At 45.3% G+C, this 27,000-nt stretch overlaps 1 protein-coding gene across 3 annotated transcripts; it reads right to left on the bottom strand.

The window, feature by feature from the left end:
* Positions 1-4,997: 4,997 nt before the first annotated feature.
* TMEM265 (transmembrane protein 265) lies at positions 4,998-23,208 on the bottom strand. 3 transcript variants are annotated; one of them, XM_078652848.1, is made up of 3 exons: positions 23,002-23,208; positions 8,771-9,041; positions 4,998-6,402 (listed from the first exon to the last, which is right to left on the bottom strand). In XM_078652848.1, exons 2-3 carry the CDS (start codon positions 8,981-8,983, stop codon positions 6,250-6,252), a joined length of 366 nt encoding a protein of 121 aa, XP_078508974.1. In that variant the 5' UTR covers positions 8,984-9,041; positions 23,002-23,208; the 3' UTR covers positions 4,998-6,249. The 3 variants fall into 3 exon arrangements, with proteins under 3 accessions (XP_078508974.1, XP_078508975.1, XP_078508977.1); XM_078652849.1 differs by having other exon boundaries at positions 21,979-23,177; XM_078652851.1 differs by lacking the exon at positions 23,002-23,208 and adding an exon at positions 16,302-16,353.
* Positions 23,209-27,000: the final 3,792 nt, after the last annotated feature.

Genomic DNA, 27,000 nt, shown 5'->3' with positions numbered 1-27,000 from the left:
CACATTGAGGCACTTGGCCAGATGCATCTTGGGTGGGGGGTTTGTACTCTTTACAGACCACTCCACAGTAGTTATGTTATACATAATGCACAAGGTGCCCTGGCAGTGTTGTCAGGGGAAGACTTTCTAGTTGGTGGTAGCGAGTGCTATTGGATGCTGTAAGGGCCTTGCCCACAATAGTTATGGTAAAGCAAAAGACCAACTAAGCAGGGAAATAAAAGAGGGAGATAAGCAGGCAGTAACTACCGAAGGAAGCCTGGCAAGGTGACTTAATAAAGTACTGAAGAAACTTACAATAGCACCACCTGTTGTCACTCCAGGTGTGGTAACAGCAAACAACCGCAAACACCACGCCCACCAATACAGCATCATCCACTTTACGTATACTCTAACCCACACTCTGCCAACAGTGCTGACCCGCAATCAATCATAAGCTAGCATCACTCACATACTTGAGATACATACATGCCAGCAGCAAACATGCACTAACCTCACATGCAGGTCACCCCCACGTCTATGCTAATGTTATATGTGTACAAGTGAAAGGTATGTTAACATCACAGGCTCCAAAACACATTTACCCAAGCACAAGTATGCAACTACCACTTCCCAGGCTAAGACTCAACCAGAAAATAGGGATGGGCAGAAAAATTAAAGTGGCTCCTATCAGTGAATCAGATAGCTAAAAAAGTGGCCCATGTTTACAAAGTGAGCTAGTTTTGAACTTGTAAAGACACGCCTGTGCAGCTGTTTTGCAAGATATGCGAGACTGCATGCAACTGAGCTTGCTGTAGGCAATATTTATGGTAATTCACATTTGTACTGTTCCTAGAACTGCACAAAGACGTTCATATAAAGTGATTATCCAATTGTTCTACCTACTCTGTAATATAATTTTATGATTTGACAGAAGTGATTTTGAATTTTGTGATTATGGGAACATCAAAAGTATCAATAACTTTTTATAATAAACATATTAGATTTATGGCACCTGAAATGCCTTTTGCTGGTGAATCGATCAGGCCTACAGCTGTTAGAACTGGATGGTCTGCGTTGTATTGAGCTACTGTTTTCCCACAAGGCAACCATCAGGCATGCAGTCATAAAATTACAAAAGTATACACAAATACATTTGGCAAATCACTGCCACAAAGAGGGTCTTCCAAGGATTCTCACAATGCCCATCTTCTATACCCACGGTTTGGTAGAGGAGATAACCAAACACCAGTATCGTTGCGTACAACGGTAATCTGTGAGATTCCATGTAACAAAATACCTATCTGTTGGCTTTAATACAGAGTAATAACAATCCACCATTAAACGCCTATTGGCTTTTCGCAAACAATATGTCTGACTTACTCCTTTATCATAACTTTTCATAATAAACAATTAGGCTTATAACCTTAATAATTGGCTTGTCACCACAGCCAATTCAGATGTACTGTGCTGGGCATAAGCTTTTCCACAAGGTAACCGGGGAGAGGAGTTGGCCTAACGGCTAGGGCGCTCGACCTCGGACCTAGGGATCTGGGTTCGAGTCTCAGTAACGACGCCAAAACCTCCTGTGATTCTGGGCAAATCACTTAATCTCCCTGTGCCTAAAATGAATGTGTGTCCGTCCTCATGTAACGTAACTGGTGCTATGTAAAGCGCTCTGATACCTGATTCGGTTTGGGTCTAGTTCGCGCTATATAAAACTCTGCAAGAAAAAAAAAAACTTCAGGTATACTGCACTAGAATTACAAATGTGTACACAATTTCTGTTTTCAAAACTATTTAAAATCCTTACTAGCAGAGCCTAATATGGATTGCCATAGTGCAACTCTATCTCCATGGTTACTCAGGTGAGTCACCAACACCAAACTCCTTGTGTACTAAGGTATAATCTGCAAAATTCTGAGTAACAAAATACCCAACTAAAGGCTTTAGCAAATAAAAATCTTCTCTTAAAAGCATGTTGGCTTTGATTTCACAATTTGTAAGTCAGACCTACTTGCTTAGTCATAACTTTTCATTATAAACAGATCACACCTAATGAATGTGACATAACCTTTACCAGTAAGCCGATAAGGCCTATAACCTTGACAGTATAGTCAACACAGGCCTACTGGAGTGTGCATAAACTGGCAGCCATTATGCATACGGTTATAAAATGTAAAATATGTCCAATATTACAGTTTGCAAACCAATAGAAACCCCTCTCAATAGGGCCTAAAAAGAAACATCACAGTGAAAATTGTCTCTTAAAAGGGGTTGTCATAGGAGGTAATCATGACTAAAACCCCTCGCCAACTAGAGTAATATGCGAGATTGCATGTAAAAACCATACATGCTGCAGGCTCTAGCGCAATATAATAACAATCCTTGGTTAAAAACCTATTGATTTTAACACATGCATGTCACAATAAGTAATTCTGGCCTACCTGCTTTCTCATAATGTTTCCTAATAAACTGATCAAACCTATGGGACCTGGCATTACTCGTCCCTATGAACCAATAAGGCCTTGAGGCTTCACTTTTGGCTTGACCCAACAGCAGCACCAGCCTATTCAAATGCACATGAACTGGCAACTATCATGCATACAGTTATAAAATTAGAAATATGTAGAAAAATACAGCTTTACAAACAATATACAACCCCTTTCAACAGGGCCTAAAAAGAATGATTATAGTAAAATTCCCCGGGGTTGGTCAGAGTGTGTGGCCAGTACCAAAACCTTTTCCCACTATGGTAATCTGTGAGATTACATGTAACATATACCTGTCTTCAGCCTGCACCAATATGATAACCCAGGTGAGCTGGTTTTAACAAATGCTTTTCACTATAAATGAGCTGGGCCTACTGCCTTTGCCAGGCCTTTTCATAATAGAAGATCAAACTTATTCCATCGGACATAACTTTTCCCAGTGCACCAATCTGGCCCACAGCTTGTCACTATCTTCCACTCAGTCCTGCAGTTTTAAGTGTAAGGTTCCTCGCAAGGCCAACATTAAGCAAACAAAGTTATATAAAATTACAGTTAGCTAAGCAAAATACTATCTCTCCTTAGAAAGCATAACAAGAATTCTCAGAGAGCAAATTTTCTATATCCACGGTTTGTTACAAGACAACACCAAACCCCCTGCCTACTACTGTAACCTGTGAGATTCCATGTAACAAAACCTTTTCTCCAGGCTTTCATACAGAGTAATAACAACCCATCCATAAATGGATTGATGTTACTGGATGCCTTGCGCAGTAAATTTGTCACCCCCACAGACTTTATCATAACATTCCATAATAAATAGATCAGGCCTTTAGCCATTATTATAGGCTTGCAAGCAACACCAACTCAGTCCTGCCATTTTGGCTATAAGCTTTTCTACAGTCCCAAAAGTGCAATACAAGCACTCTTTTGGCCGGAAGAACAAAACGTTTGCTCAATCTAATGCTGTACTTAGAGAAATGAACATGTGGGTGAAGATAAGCGCTTCTGTCGGTAGTACTCTGAAAGCTTATTCTAACCTTTCTAGCACTGCCTGATTTCCCTATAAACTAGTCCAACCCTGCCACTTCAACGACAAAACTGCATGCCACACACACTGTTTTGCCTATTAGGGGTGGGTGTACAACTGAACGCTGGAACGAGAGCCAGATGCCTGGCTCAGTTCGAGGTCCTCTTGGACCCTCAAGCCCGAAGTAAGCTGAACCTTCATGTTGCTTCTGCCATGCCACCCACGCTCTAAGCTGGTGCATCAGGATTTGAAAACAAAACATTAACCTTTGATGTAAAACAGAAAAGAAAGAGAAACCTGTCTAGTGGCTAAATTGCACAACACGAAACCAGAAAACCTGACCTCGATTCCCACTGTCCCTGCTTGACGAAATTGTGTGGTCCTAGGCACATATTATTTTACAGTGCCTTCTTTTTCTTAGTAATTTTACACAAGAGCACCATAAATCCAGGAGTCCTGTATGTAGTCTGTACGAAAGACTTCTGTGTCTGATTTAAAAAAAAAAACTATTAATATGGTAAATTTATAATAAGAATCTAAGCTACATGCCAACTGACTCGTCTTTTACTTCACTTAGCTTTGTGATCAGGTCGGAGAGAAATTACATTTTTTAAACCTGAACTTAGAAACAATCACTTTTAATAAATTCCTCTCAGTGGAGTGATATAGACTGATGTACTAAGGTGAAAGGTGTTGGCATGTTAAAGAAATACAGAAGAAATTATCATATTTTATATGATGTTTCTTGCATGATTTACATGCCAAATATTTTCAAGGCTCTTCCCGTCAAATGGCTCTTAGAGGCAGCTGGCTCTGGTTTGGCTCCCTGTGATAATTTGCTGGTTCGCCCACCTCTTTGGTCTCCTGATTGATAGAGCTGGGCGAGCCACTGAAAGCTCCAGCCAGGCTTGAGCTTGAATCATGTCTCTGTGTCAGCTCGAACTCCAGTTAGAACCTGGAGCTCATGACAAGCTGGGCCTTCTGCCTCCCTCCCTCTACTTGAGATGTGGTGTTACGGTCAGAGCTGCTGACTTTGGAACTAGGGAATGATGTTTGAGTCTCAGGGTGGGCCAAACCTTCTGTGATTCAGGGCAAATAGTTAAAAAAATTAATGTGACCTTATGCAATGTAATTGGCGCTCACGTAAACAGGGCCGAACTGGCTGTAGTGGGCACCGGGCATTTCACCAGTGGGCCGCCAGGGTGGGAGCCGGTTTGGACTCCTGGGGGGACGTTTTTGTTACTGGGTGCCTGTTTTGCAGCATAGCTGCAATATCGCCCCCGCCTGTAAAAAAGCAGCTGCTGTGAGAAGGGAGTGGTGCTTTCCACTAGCACCCCCCAACCTCCTCCCTCCGGCCGAGCTGTGCCAGGGCCGGTTTCGGTTCCCAGTCCAGCCCTGCAGGTAAAGCGCTCTAATACTTTCGGGTCAAAGTCACGCTATAAAAAAACTGCCGAAAAATGCACAAAGAGGTCAAAACAAAGCATTAACATAAAACAAAGAAAGACAAATAGAAACCTATTTACTGGTTGTGTACAAAGTGAAACCAGAAAACCTGCATCACAATCACTCACACCGCCCCCCTCCCTCCGCCCATGGCTCGTGTAGGTGGCCCAGCAAGCCGCAACGTGCCGCGCACATTTTTAACGTAAACCGGAAATGAGTTAAATATTATCCAAGCTTATTCCGAACGAACAGTGCCAGCCTCAACAGCGACCTTTGAGCCACACACTGATTTCAGAGAAATGCACAGATTTACATTTACTGCGTTCTTTCGAATAAAACGAGGCAAAGCACAGCTGTTCAAATGAAACAAAATAAATATATTAAAAACTGTACACTGTAAACAGAAAAAGAGCCACTGAGTGAGCAAGTACATGAGCACGTATCCCACGATACAAGGAGCTATCCACCCTTCTGTGACCTACATTTGGTCGCTAGCAGTTCTTATTTAGGAAGGGGTGGGCAGTCTATTTGGTTACCACTTGTGGTGTTTGCTTTTCATGTTTTTTTGCGCCTCACTCCATACAGTCAATTTCGTTTTTAGTAATTTCCTTCAAAATCTCCACATTTGCCTACAAATGTGACTGGAGTGTTTTGTGCCGACTGCTTGGGGCACATCTGGATATTGCGCACCAACAACGCCAAAATGTCAGATAGTGGGTCCAGAGCCCGTCTCCTCGGAGTCTGTTGGTCTTGTGTAGAATGGAATAAAAAGAGTGTGTGGCCATGTTTAAGCCTGTTCTTGGTTCAGACTATGCATAGGAGTTGATTCCAAAGAGTGGTATGTAGCCCTTTGTGAGCCTGGGGCAGTTGTGGTACTGGGCATGAAATGGTTTGAAAGTGCATCTGGTTTGAGGTAGTCACTTCAGGCTCTGATGGCCAATCGTTCAAAGAAATCAGTTCTGCAAAAGTTTGGTCCTCCTTGGAGTCCTGGCACTTCGTGTCCCGCTCTCTTGCCAACACATCCAAGCAAGCAAGGGCTCTGTGAAGCATGGATAGCATCCACCAGCCCAGGCAAAATGCTGCAAGGCATCAACTGCCAACTGACTGCCAGGAGTAAAAAGTCACTGCAGAGAATCTGGATGGCTTAAACAGCCAAGGGAGGTCTGGAGGCTTTTCTGGCATGGAAGGGTTCAGAGCCATCAGTGTCGAAGAGAGCCTAGCGAAGTGAGAACAGGGGTACTCCACGGTAACACACCAGGACCTCCGCAGACACCACTATGGATGTGATGATCAGCAATCATGGCATCAATCTCACTCGGCCTGCGCAACGACATAGGAGAGGAAGCCAAGAAAGAGCGGCAGAAAGACCAATGCGCCCACCCATAGGCTGATGCTGAGGATTGACAACCGACGGGATTTACGCCTCATGGTCCTAGCTGCCTCCAGATCACCGGTCCCCTCTGCCTGAAACAAAAAAAAAATCAATAAGAAATGTGAGATCTTACAATGATCCCCCACAGCAAACAACAAAGAAAACTGTATAATCACATCAAGGATTCGCTCACACAGCACCAAATGAATAAGCAGGTGCAAAGCAGGTCTGTTGACAATCTGTGCAAGATTGGAAACCAAAATCAGTCATGGCAGAACTGTTATTTCATTTGTATACCAAGATATCTGAGAAAATATTGGAGTGAGGTGCTTTCATTCTGGTTAATGGGCTGAGAAAACTGCCTATTGTGTGTCTCCTTAATGAAACTCTCACGTAAGCTGGCTGTGTGTGATATTTAGACACTTATGTACAGCCGCACTGCAAAATGCAACCAAACCCAACAATGACTCTATGGAAAACAAAGTACAGCTCTACACACATGGTATGTATACTCAATAATATTGGTCCTCACTCTTGTGGACTTTCCTTGTCCTGGTGGCCCATTCGCACTAGTGAAGTATCCACTCACCCTCCCCAATCAGGAAAGGGTGTCACAACCCTCCAAGAGGGCTGTTCCATCATAGAAGTGTCCTACACCTACTGTAGGTAGCAAAACTCAGAGTAGGATATTTTTCCCCTAATGTCATCTCGGGTCTGCCTATAATTTGGGCTTGGCCAACGATGCAACCCTGAGAAAAACAAGAGGTGCGGACAGATCCCAACTACTCATTCAGGGAAGGAAAGTCAGGACCCATGATTGCTGCTCCGGTCTCAGAGATCAGCTCTCCACTTGCCTGACACACTCCTTGAATGTGCCTCCAATCAAACAAAAACACAATACATCTTCAGCTCTTGTATCATCCTTGATTTCTGGAGGTGATAGCTCCAAACCAGTGGCGTAGCTTGGTCAGTAAGCCTGGGTGGGTGTGAGCTTCAGATTTTGCGACAGGCAGACTATAATATCATAATTATATATGAAAAGCAGCGCTTGAGGGGGGCTTAAGGCCCAATGAAAAGGGAAAGGAGTGCAGATTGTGAGGGGTTCTTTAAACAGTACATACGTGTTTTTGCCTGAGTGAGTATTTAAAAATTCCAGTTAAAACACCTTACCATGCCAGACTGAAAGCTTCTGTACCCAACTATTTACTAAATAATACATTTATTGGGGGGTGTAACACCCCAAACAACCTCCCTGAAGCTACGCCCTTGCTCCAAACACGTGGCTTGCCTGGTGCTCATCATACAATGCACCTGCTACTGTTCTAAAGCACTACCACCCACTCATAGTTGTAGGAAGTGTGGCCTCCAGTCACAGCAACAACAAAAATATAAAAGCAAAAGTTAGTTGAGGTGCTAGGCTGTAGCTCCTGGTGTATATAATTTATTTCTAAGAGCATAATAGAAGGCAGAGTAGATATGAGATTTGTAAGAGTCCCAGTAGGCACAGGGACTTCGGGGAAGGATGGGATAGAGTCGGGGAGACATGAAAGAGAAAAACAGAGCATATCTCACTTTCAACATACTTCTCTTAAGCTTCCAAATCTTTAAACATAATGCAATCTATTGAGGTATTTGACATTCTGATCTAATATTTGGCCCCTTTCTGGAGTTTAGACCATAAAAGGACTTATCTGAGGGGTTACCATCAGGGTCCTGGGGTGACCTATCTTATTTGGCCTTTTCTGGACTTTAAATAATAAAAGGACTTATCTGAGGCATTGCCACCAGGGTTCTGGGTGTCCTGTCCTCGTTTTGAATGGATTCACGCATCTGAACAGTTTCACACAGGTTCAGGAATAAACGATTCTCACCAAGTTAGACAGAAGCCCGTTTTTTGGGAGGTCCAGGTGTGCCTATTGTCTTTCAAATCAAGGGGGAACTTCTCTCTCGAGGGTCACAGATGAGCTTGTTCCTTCGAGCACTAAGGCGGTGTCTGTCTCAGGGGTTCAAGGGTGGCGACGACCTCACAGGGCTAACAGTGACTCCGTATCTGGGGGTCAAGGGCGACCTTGAGCTGAGAGGATCTAGTCTGAATATTGTCACAAGGAGTGGCTTGAATATGCTTCTCGTGGGAATAGTGAAAACTGCATGTTTTTGAAGGGATAAACCCACGCATTCCCACAGAGACAGGTGAACCCGCCCACTCTCGCATGTTCAGGGGTGCAGCCAAGCCCACAGAGGCAACACTTCACCCGAGTTCACAGCACCTGTACCCAAGCATACAGGGTCGGGTGAAGCAATCTCCATCTAGTCAGCAGTGAAACTGTTCTCAAGGGCTCAGGTGAAAACCCGTGCTCACAAGGTCAAGAGTGAAGCTGTCTTTGTGGGGTCAAAGGTGAACCTCTTCCTGCAGGCTCAGACTTGAGGCTTCAAGATACTGCCACAGATCAGCAAGCTTACCTTCATGGCATAGATGAGGGCCACAATGCCTATGCAGGAGAAACCACAGATGATACTGGTGATGGCAAGGTTGCGCGGACCATGCTTGGTGCAATGCTGCGGCTCCTGGGGTCCGGTGGCATCTGGGGACCCAGGGTAGATCAGGACCTTTTCCTCCTCAGTGGGAAGAGGTGCTGCATGACCATTTCCTGGTAGGGTGACGTTGGAGTCCATCACTGCGGCAATAGGGTGGTGCTTCTTGCAACCGGAGTGGCACAAACCTGGGGTAGAACTGGAGAAATTAAAGAGGGTGAGATGTCAAATTAGCTTAAAGAGGACTATCAAGGAGAGGATGAATTATACAGGAGAACATCAGAAACCACACAGGACAAGAACTACACACTGGAGTAGAGTGGATGATGCTTATTAGAGTAGACGTAAGAAGAGCCCAGCCCCCACCATTATCCATAGTTACTCCTAAAGTCTGCTAGCAGCACATATCTCCTGACCATACACATGTTACTGAGTAAAAAGCATAATGTGACGAGCAAAATGTTTGAATTCATCTCAACCAATGATAATCACTCAGGGCCACTTACAAGTCCATCTTTTTTGTGCCTCAAAGCCATCCCAGAGAGAGTCCAGATATATGCAAATCAGACTTGATCTGTTCCAATGGAACAGTAGATCCTGAACTATTAGGCCAGATCGCCTCTAAATGGGAACACATACAACCCCCAACTGGATGCGGCCTAGCTGCACCTCAGCAGAGAGGAACAGCTTGAGTCTAATGGCACAGTGAGCAAGGGACCAACGACTAGGCATACCTGTCACACTTAGGCAATCTCAGTGAGAAAAACAAAAAGAAGTGATGGAAGGAATGTCTGACTTCTGTCTAGAGTGGCATTGAGGGCAACAACAAAAATCTGGACTGACAACATGCCGAGTTATTTCCAGTAGCATTTCCCTGCTTACCTGTTTTTAAGTCAGTTTCCAGGTTACAGGTTTTGCACTCAGAGAACCCTAACACCAAACCTCACATTTATCTTAGTATTTCAGTATTCCATGGCCTCTCAGCCTACATGTACAACCTCCCTGTTCATGGTGCTCTGGGACCATTCGGGGGTCACCGAGAGGCATCTGGTGGTCTTCAAGAAAATAGAATTGCCTTCCTGTCCATATCTCGTGGTGTATGATTCTCACATGACTATCTGGATACAATTTTGTTTTGCCATTTTTGCAGACGTGCATTGCTGTATTCATCTGTAAAATGTCTTGTTAAAACCATAAAAAGCACCAAAACATTCAAACTCCTTTCCTGATACCAACCAAAAGGGGACTACAGAAGGATGATAACAATAGTTATGTCGAGCCTACCAGACAGTGTGAGCAGTACAGTTGTGAAAACCTATTGTGAACTTCCAGTGGGCTACCAGGCCATCTATGCTTATCATTGGCAGGGTCGTAGCTTGGTCAGTAAGACTGGAGGGTGCGAGCTTCAGATTTTCCAACAATCACGCTGGTATATAATTTAAAAAAACATTACACGACAAGGAGGATGTATGAGAGGGCAGTGACAGGACAGGAATGTAAATTGACCGGAATATTAAGTGCGAGAAAACACACAATGTTTTGTAAAACAAATATCATTTTTGTGGACTTTGAAAACAAAGAGGGAGAGTATGTGTGTGTGTTTTTTATAAGTGTGTATGTAAAAATTCCTGGTAAAATCTGACACACACTTCACCATACCCGACTGAAAGCAACTGTACCCAATTATTTATCAGAAAGTACATTTATTAGGGGGTGTAACACCCCAAACACCCCCCTGAACTTACCCCCATGACAATTGGTTGACTTTGTCACTCTAGCTTGCTTCTTAATCAATGGCGTGTTTTGTGCATTTTGTGTATGTACCTTATCTGGAGCATAGCCTCTTTACTTGTGTTTTTACACTCCTCAATTTTAGAGAACTACTTTTTTCTTTTAGGTTAAGCACTCAATAACAGTGCTTGTATTTTCTAGTTCTCTCCTTTGTGAGCGTTTCTCTCCCCGCTCAATCCCCTGTGCTCCGTGTTTCTCTCTCCTTCCTATGCTTCTGCCCAATCCATATTCCTCGCTTCCTCCTGTGGGTCCCCTGCAAAGCCTCTCCTTCCCTGTGAGTTCCGTGTTGCTTTGTCAAATGTTTGCTTCTACCCGAAGGAAAAAGTCTTCGATCCCGTTGCGCTCCTTGTGCTCCCCCCCACCTCCCATAAAACTCCGTGTTGATTTGGCCCTGGTCTGCTTGTGCCAGCACATTAAAGTTCACGTTTCGTGGGTGCTCAATTAATGCGCAACATTTGCTCATCAGCAATGTTGCATTGTATCGGGCACAAGAAGGTGTTTCCAGGAGATTGCTGTAGTTAAAATAGACATAGCATGATGATTCATGATTCACGTTCTTTAGAAGTGAAATTATTTAACCCAATTGTTTGAACAGGCATTGGCAAAGCTCTTGCTTTTCCGATAGTTAGAGCTATTGGCGCTGTAAATGACAATGTATTTTACCCATGTAATGGAGTGGAGTGGATATGTAAGGTGTGGAGTGGAATTATGTGGGTTGGATTAGAATTGTCAGTTGTGGAAATGTGTGGCGTGGAACTGTGTGGTTTGGAGTGGAATCATATGGCATGGTGTGCAGTGGAATTATGTGGATAGTAATTATGTGATATTGAGTGTACTGGAATTATGTGGAATGAGATTGTCATGGAGTGTAATTGTGTGGAATGGTATGTTGTGGAGTGGTATATAGTGGAGTTTAATTATGTGGTGTGCTGTTGAATTTTGTGGCATGGTGTGGAATTCTGTTGTGTGGTTTGGATGTATGTGGTGTGTTGTGTAATTGTGTTGTTTACTTGAATGATGTGATTTATTGTCGAATTATGTGGTGCAGAATGGAAATGTGTGGAGTTGAATTATGTGGCGTGGAACTGTGTGGTATTGAGTGAAATTATGCTGATTGGAATTATATGGCAAGGTGTGAAGTATATTTGTGTTGATTGTTGCTATGTGACAGAGTGGTTTAATGTGGGGTGTATTTATGTGGTATTGAGTAGAGTGTAATTATGTGTAGTTGAATCATGTTGCATTGAGTGGTATTATGTGGAGTGCAATTATGTTGGGTGGTGTTGAGTTGTGTGGGTGTGGAATTATGTGGTGTTGTTTGTCACACTAAACATCCAGGTATGCCACAAGGTACCCAGGCGAGTGGAGAAATTTTCTTTACTCCGCATCTTCTTCCGACTATTCAGATAGGATTCATATTAATGAAGATTAACAAATTTGTCCAAGATTATACAATGTAGTCAAGTGAGAGAGTCAGGTTTAAAACCCAAGTCTACTGGATCCACAGTCAACAATTTAAGCTCTAGATTTTTTCTAAGAAATTGAACGTATATTTGATTAGTAACTAATTTCTTGTGAAGTCAGTTTATTTCCAAAATTCGGATCTTTTCATGAGGTTTTATGAGACAATCAAGCAAACAATAAAACAAAAAAACTAAACACGGCAGACCAACTTGATACATCTTTATTTTACCACTAGAACAGATCTTTACAATCACTGATGGGTGATGCTGACATCATGTGTAGCTCATTCTTCAATAACATTCTCTCTCATCTTGGTATAATGTCTCCTACACCAACAAGGCCATATCCACGGTTGTCAACAGCTACTTGAGGGGGGAGAACAGAATTACCAGCTGCACTAAATCTGAACATGTCCAACCATGCGTCCATACCAAAGCCAACCAGCATTGTAGCTGGCGAGCCCCAGAGTGAAGAAGCATGCCGGTGTGCGTTTTAAGGTATCAGCCAGCTGGAATATGGTTTCATAGGCTACATTCTTATTTAAAGTGCACAATTGTTGTTTGTTCTGAATTTGTGAGGGCTTACAGTAATCCTTTGTCTCTCAGAAGGCGGAGATCCACTCCTAGAAATAGATTTCAGTTTCCAGATTTCTCAAGTTCCTAATTGGGTTTGCTGCTTAATAAAGGAGCATTATTACGAGTAAAAAAAAGCAGATTGAAAAAATATACGATATATGTGCATTTAAGAACATACATTTTAATACTCACTGCCTCTGCAGCAATGCTTCAGTGATCACCTCTCCTTTACCTCGCCCTACCTCCCAAACTAAATGGCTTGTGATAGAGGTGCATGCATGCGCAGTTTGACAATAAGAGACTTTATGCCTGAATGGATAGGAACAAAAGTGCAGAACGATTCGATCTAAAGGCAAAAACTTTTAGCAAGGCGCGATAGAGGGCTGTTTGGCATGAGCATTGATTACCTGTAATATTTATTTTCCTCAACCATCCAAATATCGGAATAATCCCAATGCAAATCAAAAAAACAAAAGCCAGAGACATGCCCATATAAACAAAGTAACAATGTGTTTGCAACAACAAAAAAATGCTGTTAATGCTGTGTGTGTTTCTAAAATAAAAATGTTGTCAGCGGAGTGCGTTTGATTCAGAAAGACAAAATACACAACATTCCAAAAACTAGAGCTGAGTCAATTGAGGTAACCTGTGTGTTTGTAAACTAAAAATACAGTATGTGGTTGGAAAATAAAAATACCGTCAGCTGAGAGCGTTTGCTTCAGAAAGCCAACAAACAGAACATTCTGAATAACATGAGCTGAGGCAAGCAACAAAAATTGTGCGCTGGAACTAACATAAATGGCCAGAAGGGAAATACTACATGTAATAGGGCCAGGCTCCATGGGAGGGAATAAAACAACAAAAGAAGGGACAAATATAAACCATTCACCACAATAAAGTAAGGATTTGCTAAGGGCACACAAAGGAACAAATGAAACGCCATGGGCGTGCTCTAAACCAGCAAAGTAGATACAGCATATCTCGAAGACCTACTGAGGACAAATGTTCTAGTACCATTTTACAACATGACGTTTCTCATTAAGAAAGCTTAACGTCCACATTTTAATGTATTGTATTCCGTTTTCATGAATTACATACAAATACTCAAAGTATAAAATAATTGCTATTTACGTTGCATGGCTACAAATAAACGTGATTCAAGGCACGCACTAACAATTATCAATGATATTTTCACCCAACTTAATGGTTTTTTTTTTTTTTAAGTTGAAGGATGAAATGCTGAGTTAGCTGCCGTTCTTGGTCGAGACGTGGGTGGGAAGCGGGGGTTGTACCAAAATGTTCATGGGCCTTGTGACTTACTGGGCCAGACCACTACCTGCACATGCGTATGTGTGTATACGCCGACTGGTGGCAGACTGGCAGTGCGTTCTTTCAGTTGCCATAACAGTCAGTTAATGGCTTAATTTGCCTGTGTTTTCTAGGAAGTTCGGTCTTAATGGGTTGTGTTGGAGAATGATGTGCAGGGTGCCCTGGGGAAGAGTGCTTTTGTGAACAGTCTGAGAAGGGGTTTTTGACTTTGCAAAATTATGAACATGAAAACATCATAGATAGTATAAGGAATAGTGATACTTGAGATTAAGAACATTTTATCAACACTGTGACATCATTTCTATATGCGGTAGATAAAAGGTGTTACAGAGTTTAATTATTCTCATCTAAAGCTTCCCCTGCCCCTTTTCCTGACTCCTACAGAACTATATCCAGAACGTCTCTGCCCGTGCTCCTGACTCCTACGTGAACTATATCCAAAGCTCTGTGTGTTCCTTACTCCTACAGAAATATTTTCAAAACTCACTGTCTGATCCTTACTCCTTCAGAACTATATCCAGAGCTCCTCTGCCCGTGTTCCTGACTGCTACATGAACTATATCCAAAGATCCCTCTGCCTGTGTACCTTACTTCTACAGAGCTATACTTAAAGCTCTCTCTGTGTGTTCCTTACTCCTACAGAAATATAACCAAAGCTCCCTCTGCTCGGTTTCTTACTCCTATAGAACTATTTTCAAAGCTCCCTCTACCCCTGTTCCTTACTCTTTCAGAACTATTTCCAAGGCTCCCTCAGTGTCTTTCTTACTCCTACAGAACTAAAGCCAAAGCTCTCTCTGCCCGTGTTCATTACACACACAGAAGAACTATTTCCAAAGCCCTCTCTGCTCATTACTCCTACGGACCTATAACTAAAGCCCCCCTGTCTGTATTACTTATTCCTACAGAACTATACCCAAAGCTCCCTCTGTCTGTATTCCTTACTCCTACAGAACTATACCCGAAGCACCCTCTCCGTGTTTCTTACTCCTATAGAACTATACCCTAAGCTCAATCTCTGTGTTCCTTACTCCTACAGAACTATACCTGAAGATCCCTCTCCGTGTTCCTTACTCAAACAGAACTAAACCCAAAGCTCCCTCTTTGTGTTCCTTACTCCTACAGAACTATACCCAAAGCTCCCTATCCGTGTTCCTTACTCCTACAGAACTATAGAGAAAGCTCCCTGTCTGTATTCCTAACTCCTACAGAACTATACCCAAAGCTCCCTCTCCGTGTTTCCTACTCCTACAGAACTATACCCAAAGCTGCCTGTCCGTGTTTCCTACTCCTACAGAACTATACTCAAAGCTCCCTCTCTGTGTTCCTTTCTCCTACAGAACTATAGCTAAAGTTACCTCTGCCTGTATTCCTTACTCCTACAGAACTACACCCAAAGCTCTCTCTCCGTGTTCCTTTCTCCTGCATAACTAAACCCAAAGCTCTATCGCTGTGTTCCTTACTCGTACAGAACTATAGCTAAAGCTCCCTCTCCGTGTTTCCTACTCCTACAGAACCATACCCAAAGCTCGGGCTCCTTCTCTGTGTCCCTTACTCCTACAGAACTATACCCAAAGCTCCCTCTCTGTGTTACTTACGCCTACAGAATTATACCCAAAGCTCCCTCTATCTGTATTCCTTACTCCTACAGAACTATACCTAAAGCTCCCTCTCCGTGTTCCTTACTCCTACATAACTATACCAAAAGCTCCCTCTGCCTGTGTTCCTTACTTTCGTCCTGTTGTTCCCTCAGCTGTGTTCCCTGCTCCCCTGTCTGTCCCTATTCCTCACGTGTTACTTCATCTCCGTTGTCCTTCGCCTCCTCACGGCTACACTTGAAACCCAAAGAAGCCCTGGGAAAAGTCTGCTTTGCTTTAGAAGCGGGTGATTGCACCGAGAGATTTTGGGGGGTTTATGGGCCCCTCTTCTAAAAAAAACTTTGAACTTTCACCAATATTCAACCAAAAACATAGGTTGTTCAACCTGTTCTAAAAGGAAATGAATGGAAAATATCAGCAGCTGGGATTGTAACCAGGAACAATGACCTATTCTACGCCGTAATTTATGTAAATGTAAACAAAAGCGGGCGCCCGATACGAACACTAGACGCCAGACTGGCAGACGTTTGTGTTGACGGTGAAAAGGTCCCATCCGGTAAAGAATGAGGAAAAGCTACCAAAAAAATGGCCAAAAATACCACACCGCTTCCAGATACTATCTTTGAACGCGGCGCCTCTCACGCCACCGCCTATCACAATTTATCTTCCAGAAAATGCGATGCCGCCAGAAGTGACGCATGATACCTGAGGTGCCGCCGCTATCCGCCCGCGTACTTCCGCTCCCTCGGTAACGTCCTAAGCGTGACGTGTGTGACGTGGGTCCCTCGAGCTCTCCGTGCCTCACGCACGAGACCCAACTGGTCTGCGGCCGGCCATTGTGGCAGCCATGTGTGCCACCTGGCACTTCCAATGGTGCTGGAACAATTTTCAGAGCGTGGATGCTGCCACATCCTCACTGTAGTAAGGGGGGATTGTGAATACCCCTCCCAAGCATCACACACACAAAAATAGTGTAGCCAATAAGCCACCTCAATTTAGCAGAAGAGAGGCAATGATAGTATGTAGCTGGTGGTGTTGAACTTTGAAGCTCGAATATGTCACTAAAGCATTGTGTAGTCGCGCACTGTCATTTACAGACACCATATTTCCCATGAAATGGTAACAAAATTGGCACAGACACGCAGTTTTACTGTTGAAAGTATATACTGCACACAATCTGGCGCTCATTCTGGCCAAACGTAATGTTACAATGAAATGGAAAACTGCTGGATCACCGTCGTTGAAAGAATGGTATGAAGAGTTTATGAGATGGGGCAAGGCGGAAGGTGCAGAGCTAAAGAGGGAGGAACACCGTGGCTTGCGCAAGACTCCTATATCCATAGAATGGAATATGTTGATGGAGGAACTTGGAGCTGTAGACATACTTGAATATTGCCTCTAGGGAGTGTTCGGATGGAACATAAAAAGTATGGAAGATGGGCTGCAGTAGAGTCCTGTAATGCTCAGTGGTTTGCTACTAGGGGCCAGAATATTTGTAATTGTGTATTAACTTGATGTACTGAGCTGGAATGATTGCATGATTCAAACATTTCCTTAATTGCTGAGTCTACGAGGGAGGGGGGTGGGAGGGGGAGGTAGGGAAGTGTTTGTTTATTTCAAAATGTCATGCTATGAGACAAGTGAATGCAGTATTGTTTGGTCAGGAATCCTTCATTGGAGGTATATCCTTGCAGTACTGTTCATGGAAAGGGCAAGACCTAAGGCGAACTAAAAATGGACTGTGGACTATTGATGGGTGTTTCCGGATTGTATATCTGAACACAGGCAGACAATGATGTAAAACGCGGTTTTCTGGAATGTGGTTATTGATTGATAGGTAATATGTACCATAATACTACGGATGTACTGACTAATGCACCCTGAAATGTTCTGAGCTGTCGCTTTCCAATAAAAAATATGTATAAAAAAAAGAAAGTATATATTGCACACACGATAATGTGTCCAAATCAGGTTTCAGCAACTTTTTTCAGTCGTACATTACCGTCTTGATTTGTTTAGATCCCATTAATAACTTTGTTTCTATCACACTTCGGAATTACAAAAAAATGTGCTTCACGTTAAAAGAGTAAGCAGCAATTTGTCAGAAGATGTTGCCTGATGTTTGACCTCTGGCTTTGGAATGTGAGAAGATAAAAACTAAATCTGAAGGCCTCTTTATTGATCATTCACCTTCTGAACTCCATCATGTCTAGTTTGGGGGGTGCTGACGCACCCCCAGCAGCCTTCCAGGCATTTCCCTGGAGAACTACCTCCTTTGGAGGCCACTTTTGAAGGCCCGCTGCCGAAGTTGTCGCCTCTGTTATTTTCTCCAGCTCTCTGGGCGTCATGGCTGCAGGAACAATAAGCAGATAGAAGAGAGGGAAAGAAGAGCAGAGAGTCCAGATAGATGAGAAGAGAGGAGGGAGTAAGCTGATTTGAACATTTTTGCCAGCGTTGCTTTTTGTTGCCATGCCGGGCCTGGCCCCGCGCAGCTTGAGTGCTTTGCTCACTTGAGCGACTGGCCTAGCCAAGGTGCAGTCAGTGCTTTATTTGTTAAAAAAAAAAAGAAAATAAGCGCCATGGCACTCGTCTGGAGCAGTGTTTTAAATGGGCCGGTAATGTCTGGTACGGAGTATTTGCACTTTTTTGTTTTGAGAGGGAGAGTATCTGTACTTCTTAAGAGAAAAATAATACTTTTAGTTGGAGAGTACCGGCACTTCGCAGAAACGAGCAGGTACTCTGGTACAGAGTACCTGCACTTCTATTTGTCCATTTCAAGTACTGGTCTGGAGGGCACTGCAGCTTGCACCATACATTGCCCCTGTCATGCTGCCAATGACAGAAACAACAGCAACTGCTAATCCTCAGATGGAGAAGTGTGGCTCAACGGTTAGAGGCGGCAGACCCGGTTAGAGGCGGCAGACCCGGAGGCTGAGGTCGGCCCGGGACCAGGGTTCAATTCCCGACGCAGTCGGGTGCAGGACCAATGTCAGCGGGTCCGATAAATCTCGCCTCGGTGCCACTCTAAGCATGGGGTCCCACGCTGCAACTCTGGGCAAAAGCTTGCTTAATCTCCACTCCAGCCCCACCACCGCCGGGGATGCCTGGCTTCACCTTGGGGATGCCCAGTAAAGGGACCATCTCACAGGGAAAGCCAGGACGGGTTCCCCAGTGGTACAGCGCTGGGACGCTCCAGGGTAACAACGCGCTCTATAAATCCAATATTCATTCATTCACACTCCTACAAGTGTGACGATTCGGACTATTTCAGGCCCCCAGTGCTATAAGACTGGTTGAGCGGCAGGTAATTGTCATTTATTTTTAAAGCATATTTAAATATTATTTACCTGTTTTTGTGGCCATCTCTAAATACGTCAGACAGCGCCAACTTGTGGCAGACTGTCACAAGCACTGGTGTTGGCAAGTACCGGTGCCGAGCACCGGCTCAAATTAAGCACTGATTGGTGCTTTAATATACTAGGGCAGAGTGGACTCTGACATCACGGCAGTATAGTTACGCTGTCTTGTGTTGAGGGTAGCCGAGTAAAAGAAGTCTCAGCGCCAAGATACACTCCCGGGTGAGCTGTGAGCTTTACAAGTACATTTAACATAACTGCCCATAAGCAATTCTCGTAGTTCTTAAACAGCGCCAAGAACACTGGCCGCGCCCCAGGATTCTTAACACAAGATATATTTTGGAAGCAGAGGGCGCCTGCTGGCAGAACCCCGACACATACTGCATTAGTTCTTATATAGTATTTACCTTTCTGGCGCTAAGTTTGTAATGGATTATTAAATGAAACAGCGACAAGATGAGCTCTAAGTCTGATGCAGTATTAAAGAACCAGTATTAATTCCCTCTGCATAGGAACTTTTGTGTTCAACTTCACAAGTACGTCACATAAATCAGAAAGGTATATTTTTTCACATGGAACAAGTACCTGTCTAATGTGCATTCAGTGTTTTTCTGTTGGCAAACTTTTTATATAACCAGTTTCATGATTTGCTGCAAATAAGAAACTATATTTATTGGAACTATTCCGACTCAAATCCGTATTTGTAAAGCGCGAACTACTCACCCTTACGGGTCTCAGGGCGCTGGGGGCCGTCGTGGAAATTAAGTGAATTATTGTCCAGAGCCACATGGTGCTGAGCACCCTGTGCTCCGAAGTCAGCTGCCCTGGAAGCTGCACCACACCTCTCCACTTAAATAAAACGTGGGATATTGCATTAAATGCCCTTTTGAGGGCAGTCTGTAAAACTCACTGCTGTGTGTCAATTTATCTGGAAAATTGGGCTGTAAAATGCACTATTGGGTCCGATTGTCCCGAAAATGTTCGTGGGAAGGTATCCCCCTTCCGAACTCCTCTTGAAAGAGTTTGTTTTTGGCTTTCCCTCGCGGTAGTCTTGGGGTAGAGCCTAGACTCGCAGTGGTTCCCAAACTTTTGACTCCTGAGGACCCCCATTGAGTCACCACTGGAAGCCGGGGACCCCCGAGCAATTTCTATGATTTAAATTTCCAATATTTAAAAAAGTAATTCGAAAAAAAAAACACACGTGTGCACACAAAACAAATACTCAAAGTACTAAGGATTTTGGGGCCAGATGTACGACCATTTCATTTAGCGCCTCTCAATTGGCGACACATTACAAGTGGCAAATTGCGAATCGCTAAATGAAATGAACAACAGTGTGTTTAACACTGTTTGGGATTCCCAGTGGGGTCGCAAATTGCGACCCCATTGGGAATGCAGCCCGCCCAGGGATGGTGGCCTGCTGGTCTCAGCAGACCACCATGTCAGGGAATGCTTTTAAATAAAGCAGTTTAAAAAAAAAATGCAGCCCGTTTTCCATGCATTTAAAAAAAAAGAAAATGAAACATTTTTGTTTCGTTTTTTAAGGTCAGGCAGTGGTCCCTGGGACCACTGCCTACCCTTAAAAAATAATTTTGCATGCATTTGCAACGGTGAAGGGATCAGCTGGGGACCCCTTCCCATTTGGGAATGCATAACCATCTACTTGAAATAGGTGGTAATTGCAAGTGTTTTGCGACCGCAATTGCAGTCGCAAAACATTTGTATATGGTTTTGAGACTCGCTATGTGGAAGGGAATGTTCCTTCCAAATAGCTAGTTGCAAAACCTATTTAGCTAGTCGCAAAAAAATTGTGACTTGCGAAATAGGCTATGTACATGGCCCAATAGGTTTTTCCATGCGCAAACGGGTTTGCGAACCCGTTTCTGAATATAAAAACAGATAGTACATCTGGCCCTTAGTATTTTATATTGAAGGAACAGCCCCTCTGTCACATGTATTTCATGTGTTTTATAGCATTTCTCATACCATTGTAGGATGTCAGAGCACTTTACATCACACACACAGAGACAATGAATCGTACATGTAAATCAGTGTATAGAAAATTTTACATAAGGTAAAGGGGACTACAAGGTGTAGTTTTCACATGTCATCCATACTGGTAGGCATTTTTACAGAGTGCCTGGTCTGGAAAAGCAAAACTCAGGATTCAGAACATAACACAGTGGCTAGCACTGACTTTAACATTAAAAATGTATGTCCACCCAAATCTTTTTAGCAGCATCAGGATAATGAATGACTGGGGAAAAGCATACGTTACTAACTGTTACCATGCAGTTTGCAAGCATCTCTTTGATGACAGTTTATAGGTCCCTCTGCTAGATTACGATTGTCACTTATGAAGTGCACATTAACAAAAGAATCTCTGTGATAAAAGCAGTAACCACAGACCTATGCACATAAAATACTGCTTTTTAAAATGCATGTTACATGTTCTTCGCAGTAGGCACATTAACCCTCTGTGCTACATTAGTTAAGTCAAAGCTGCCACTGAACAAAACTCTCATCTCTCTCCAGCAGGTCCATTAATCATTGGCATTATCTTGACACTTATTGTTGCTCTGAAAGCTGCTAATTATACAAGAAATGTTGCTGTGCTGTTAGAACTGCTGCCTACGGACCCCCTGGGAATGTGTCACGGACCCCTGGGGGTCCTCGGACCCCAGTTTGGGAAACACTGGCCTAGAGGAATTGCTTTGTGCAGCAGCGATGGTATAACACCCACCTAAGCCTCCTGCGCGCAGGAGGGTCGACACCCCAGTGACCCCGTTTGGTTTTCTCTCCCCAGAGACAGGCATGTCAGCTGGTTAAATCCTGCTGTGAGAAAAGTGAGAGTGCGAGGCGCTGGCAGCACTTTCATAACGTCACTGGCATTTAAAAAGAATATTTTGGGGGGTAACGCTCATAAGGTAGAGCTGTAATGCCAGGGGCGCGGAACCTCAACATATTTTGCATGGCACCGCTCACCATTTTGTTTTATACGGCTGTCTGGAAGGGCTAGCTCTTACCTCAAATGCGGCTGGTTTGGGGGTCCGAGCCCCGGTTTTCGGCCACGAGGCGACCTCTGGTGGCTACAGTACAGTGGCCCCTCAGTGGTGTGTACAGGTGGCCCCTCAGAGGAGGGCTCTGGCTGCCAGCTTCCAGTATGGCATCTCCAGCAGCACGCGGGTGGGCAAGGGGTCTCGCAAGGCTGTTCACGTCGCTCTAGTAGCCCCTCAAAGACTCTGGTTATCCGGGTCCGCCGGTGCCCGCTCCTCGCGCGGTGCCAGCCTCTCCTGCCCGACGGTGCTTCTCTCTCAGAGGCCCGCGCTCTCTGTGCGCTCTCGGTCTCACCTGGGTGCTTTTGGGGTGTGTTCTCCGCCTCTCACCGCAGCCCGTGATGTCAGGCTGACTCAGGCAGGCTCTATGCGCGGAATGTGTGCGCCTCCCGGCCGGGCGGGCGGGCCGGCGGGCCAGGTATGCGGTGACGGCCTCGGCACCTCCCTGGGAGGAGGGCGACCGAGATCCACACACACACGCGCGTGGCATGATGCAGCAGATGGGGGCTCCATCCTGGCAGCGGGCTGGCACACGCCCGCAGGCCTCTCTCAATTGCCCCCTAGTGGTTTGGGGCCTTTTGGCCCAACTGGGCGCGTCAAACCACATAATTAAAGAGGAGCCCCTTAAACAAGCTCATCTTTTCGTGTGGGTTGCAGGGAGTGGTCCAAGCACAGGGGAACGGGGCCCTACCCTCTTTCCCCCACCACTACTACAACCCTCCATTAGCCCGATAAAAATAGAGAACAACCACATCAGAGTTCTGGGTGGACCCTGGAGCGTAAGGTGGGCCCCTGCAGGGCACGGGGCTCCTTCCAGACCCCCCTATCCAGGCCCAGCCCTGTGACTCTCACGGAGGGACGGAGTCTAGGTGGTCCCTTGCCACAAGCTGCAGAGGGGCCCGTGTCTCTGCGTCAGGCCCGTGGTTGAACCCCGGCCTCGCGGGCAATCCACCGTGGAGTTTGCACTTCGGAGACAGCTACGCAGTCGCTCACCTGGGAATGCGGGCCTGGATGCCTCCCGTCTCCTCCCTCCACCTCTTCCCATTTTAGGTGAATTCCAGGGCCAGAAATGTCACCGCGACTCTCTGTGCCGACGCCCATCTGAGCCCTGGCAGGCGTGACGCCCGCGCCTGGCACCGCGCCGGAAACCGGTCTCACCGCGAGCAGCTATTCTTATCCAGCAGAAACCGACTGAGCGCCGTTCGACATTGACCCCCAGGCCTGAAATATTTCTGCATCGGGCGAGTTTCAGCCAGCCGCCTTTGACTCAGGAGCGCCGAGTTAACTAAACAGCGTGTCCGCGCTTCCTTAGCAAAGTTACATTATTACTTATTGGTTCATATTTGTAATATAATCTGCGAAACAGTCAGTTTTGTTTCAGATGAAATTTAGGTTTGGTTAGAGACGCAGTTAGAGACACATTTTTTTGGGGGGGAGCTAATACACATTTCGGAAAGGGGCTAATTCTTCCAGCAATAGTCAGAGTGGAGATGCAGAGGTTTAAGAAGGGGTGAAAAAACAACAAAGTCTCGTTAACAAGTACATTGTTTTTTAAAGACCTGTGAAGTACTCAAAAACTGTTTGTAAGTGTGCCGAGGAAGCTTTTCTAGCTTTCTCAGCCCAGGCTGGCACACACGGGGGGTTTGTGTGCCGCATGGCAAGTGTAAAGATGAGAAACTAATGCCAAATAGCACAACACCAACCACAGTCTGTGTTCTCAAAACGACACAGCTGATGTTCATTGAAAGGGTAGACACACCTCCCAATCCACCTATAAAAAATAACCCTTACCAGAGCATGATCCTTTGCTATCACAATCCTGCAGTTGGACAGAGACCATTGCTATTCCCTGTTACAATGCAGCCAGCACTTCACATGCTCAAGCACTGCAATACCATCACTCATTGCATATATTACCATCTTAAAAAAAAAAAAATCCTGTCTACCCCTTCTATTTTACACACACTCACTCACTCACTCACTCACTCACTAAATCAATGTCCAAGCAGATAATGAGTTGACAGTGCTTGTGGATGAAATCTTCAGAGTCGAGCCTAGTCCAACAGACTTCCATCAGTCAGAAAAAACAGATGTGGGACGGGATCATCAACAAGGTGAATGCAGTAGCCCCCACAATGGATGACATCACAAAGAGGTGGTACGATGTAAGTTGGAGGGTTAATCGTTTGGCCAGCAAAAACCACCTGGCCGTACAACAGACTGGTGGTGGCCCTCCTGTGACACCTGTGTACTTTACGTCCTTAGAAGGTGCATGCCATCATTCCTCCGGAGAGCTTGTTTGGAATCTCTGAAGGACTGGAGTCTGGTAAGTAAGAACTAAATATTCGTCACAAGTTATCAATGACATCTCAGCAGACATCACTCTAATGGTCTAAGTTAGCTAAATATTTAGAGAACTAAACAAAGTAATAGTCAAAGAATATGTGATTTGTAACTAATGCTGTTGACCTGGGTACCTGCAATGAATATCAAAAGTCACAAAAACATTGAGATTCACACATCTAGCTGTATTTTGAAATTGTATACCCTGCAAGTCAGCATGGCTGCAACTACAAAATCAGTACACATCCGAAAACATGGCCCATAACTACAGTAGATACTCACCATGTATGTAATGCTAACCACTACATCAAGTAATCCGAGCTAAAAAAAAGAACAGGACTACACACACCATAAGCCACTTACACCCCACCTAAGAACACCAGGCACCTGTGTCAGCCATCTTGTTATCACACTTCCCCTCACTGTCAGGAAACCAGAGGCTCAGGTAGGCTGTTAGAACTGGGATTTCTGGTAGGCTAAGGCTGACGCCAAAGCCAGGCAGAAACCACCATTCTAGTCAGGGCAAGGGAGTCACACGCCAAGATAACCCCTGCTCACCCCCTTGGTAGCTTGGCACGAGCAGTAAGGCTAAACTCGGAGGCAATGTGTAAAGCATTTGCGCAAGCACACAACAGCAACAACATCCTAGGCACACCACAAAAGGAACTCCACACAAGGTTATATATAATAAAAATAACTTCTGTATTGTCAAAACACATCAGATAGAAATGACACATGTACATTGTGCCAACTGGCACGGGCAATATTCACAAGGGATTATTTACAAGACAGAGCCACATGGGCCACTGTCAGAATCAGCACTTAGTAGAAATAGCACTTCTAGAACATAGAATATAGGGTATAAAATCACTGTAGCACAAATTAGCAAGTATAGCACACAACCAGTAACTACTGGTAACAGGTAAGTACCACCTACGCAACCCTAACCACCTTAGGAGAATGTCACGCAGGGAACCAGGACCTCACTAGGACCACCTGTACTGGAAAGAACAACCACCTAAGAAAAAAAAATACATTTAGGGGTGTAGGCAAGAACAAAACACATGATGTATAAACAACACATTCAGAGGTGTAAGGAAAGAAAACACATGATGCATAGAAACATTCAGAGGTGCAATAAAACCACACAATTGCGCAAAAACTTACATAAGCCACCACCTGTGGCAGTCCCTAGGCCAACTGGCCTTGTTGGGGCTAGGTCGCCCTGTGTCCCAATGTCAGGGGCCTAAACGTAGCAGCTGCCCACAAAGGGCTGGGCAGCTGTGAAGACAGTGATGGGGCCAACGTTGGAGCCTTCCAGGCTCTGAACAAAACACTTGTGTCCCCCAAGAGCCTCACTGGGCTCTAAACATCATGTGGGCGGTGAGCCCCTCTGTACTCTAAATATAAAATGCCCTCAAGAGCCTCACTGGGCTCCAAATAACAACAATGTGGGCAGGGAGCCTCGTGGGCTCTGAAACTGCTAAATGCCCCCTAGAGCCCTCGTGGCTCTAAACAACGGTGGGGCCATGGAGCCGCTCAGGGCTCGAACTACAACTGCCCCTTGAGCCTCGCAGGCTCTGAAGAAACATGCAGCGTCGTTGGAGCCCTCTCTGGGGGCTCAAGATCACGGACATGGCCCCGGAGCCTCTCTGGGCTCTTAAAACAAATGGGCCGGGCTGAGCCTCCGTGGCTCTAAACACAAAATGGCCCCCGGAGCCCTCGTGGGCTCGAAATTATTCAGAATGCCCCTGAAGCCCTCGTGGGCTTCACAACCACCATGCGCACAAGATCGCGCTACTGGGGCGGGGGGGCGGACACTGACAATGTGTCCCGGCACCCCTCCCTTCTCCTCTGCTGCCACACTCACCGGATCTGGCGGCGGCTGGGGATGGAGAGCTCCCGCTCCTCGGGACTCTCGCGGCGGCGTCTCTTCTCTGGGTGCGGGGCTCCCCCTCGGTCACGGAAGCCCCACTGCGGCCGACGCCATTCTCTTCTCCGGTCTCCCGAGCGCTTGGCCAATCGCGGCGCGGCTCTTTAGTCGCGCCTCCTGCCGCGGGCCAATCCCAGCGCGGCCTTCCAGGGCGAGCCTCCCGCGGCCCGCCTATCACAGCGCGGCGCCTCAGAGAAGCTTCTCTCTGGCGGCCATTGTCACAAACGGCTCGGGCCACAGCGGTACAACGAAGGGGGCAGAATGAGGGATGGGCACCCTCGAAATCCAAATAAAAGACAGAAGCGGCGTGGGCAGCCGCGAAAGGGACAGTAAAGCGCTCCCAGCGCTATAAATCAAATAAAAGCGCTTCCAGGCACTATAAGCAAAAGGCAAAGTGCTCCCAAGCGCTAGTGGCTAAAAATACAGCGCTCTCAGCGCTAGGAAGCAAATACAGCGCTCCCAGGCGCTATAAGCCCAATAAAGTTCCAGCAAAGTTCTTCAGCAAAGTGAAGCAAAGGGGTCCCAGTAAAAGGTCTCCAGAGTCCAGGACATCAGCAGTCCATCAGGTATCCAGGGGTTGGGCAGGGCCCAGGGTGGCAAGTCTTCCCCTGGGCCCAAGCAGCAGCACGCCCCTGGCAGGATTCAAGTTGGAAACAAGAACATTTTCAGAGTGTCACAGCACCCTTTTTATACCCAAAATCCTTTGTCTCAAGGGT

The sequence above is a fragment of the Lissotriton helveticus genome, chromosome 7 (assembly GCF_964261635.1).
Source record: "Lissotriton helveticus chromosome 7, aLisHel1.1, whole genome shotgun sequence".
In the NCBI taxonomy this organism is placed as follows: Eukaryota; Metazoa; Chordata; class Amphibia; order Caudata; family Salamandridae; genus Lissotriton; species Lissotriton helveticus.
The sequence above is the reverse complement of the archived record's forward strand: the minus strand, read 5'-3'. Positions and strand labels throughout refer to the sequence as shown.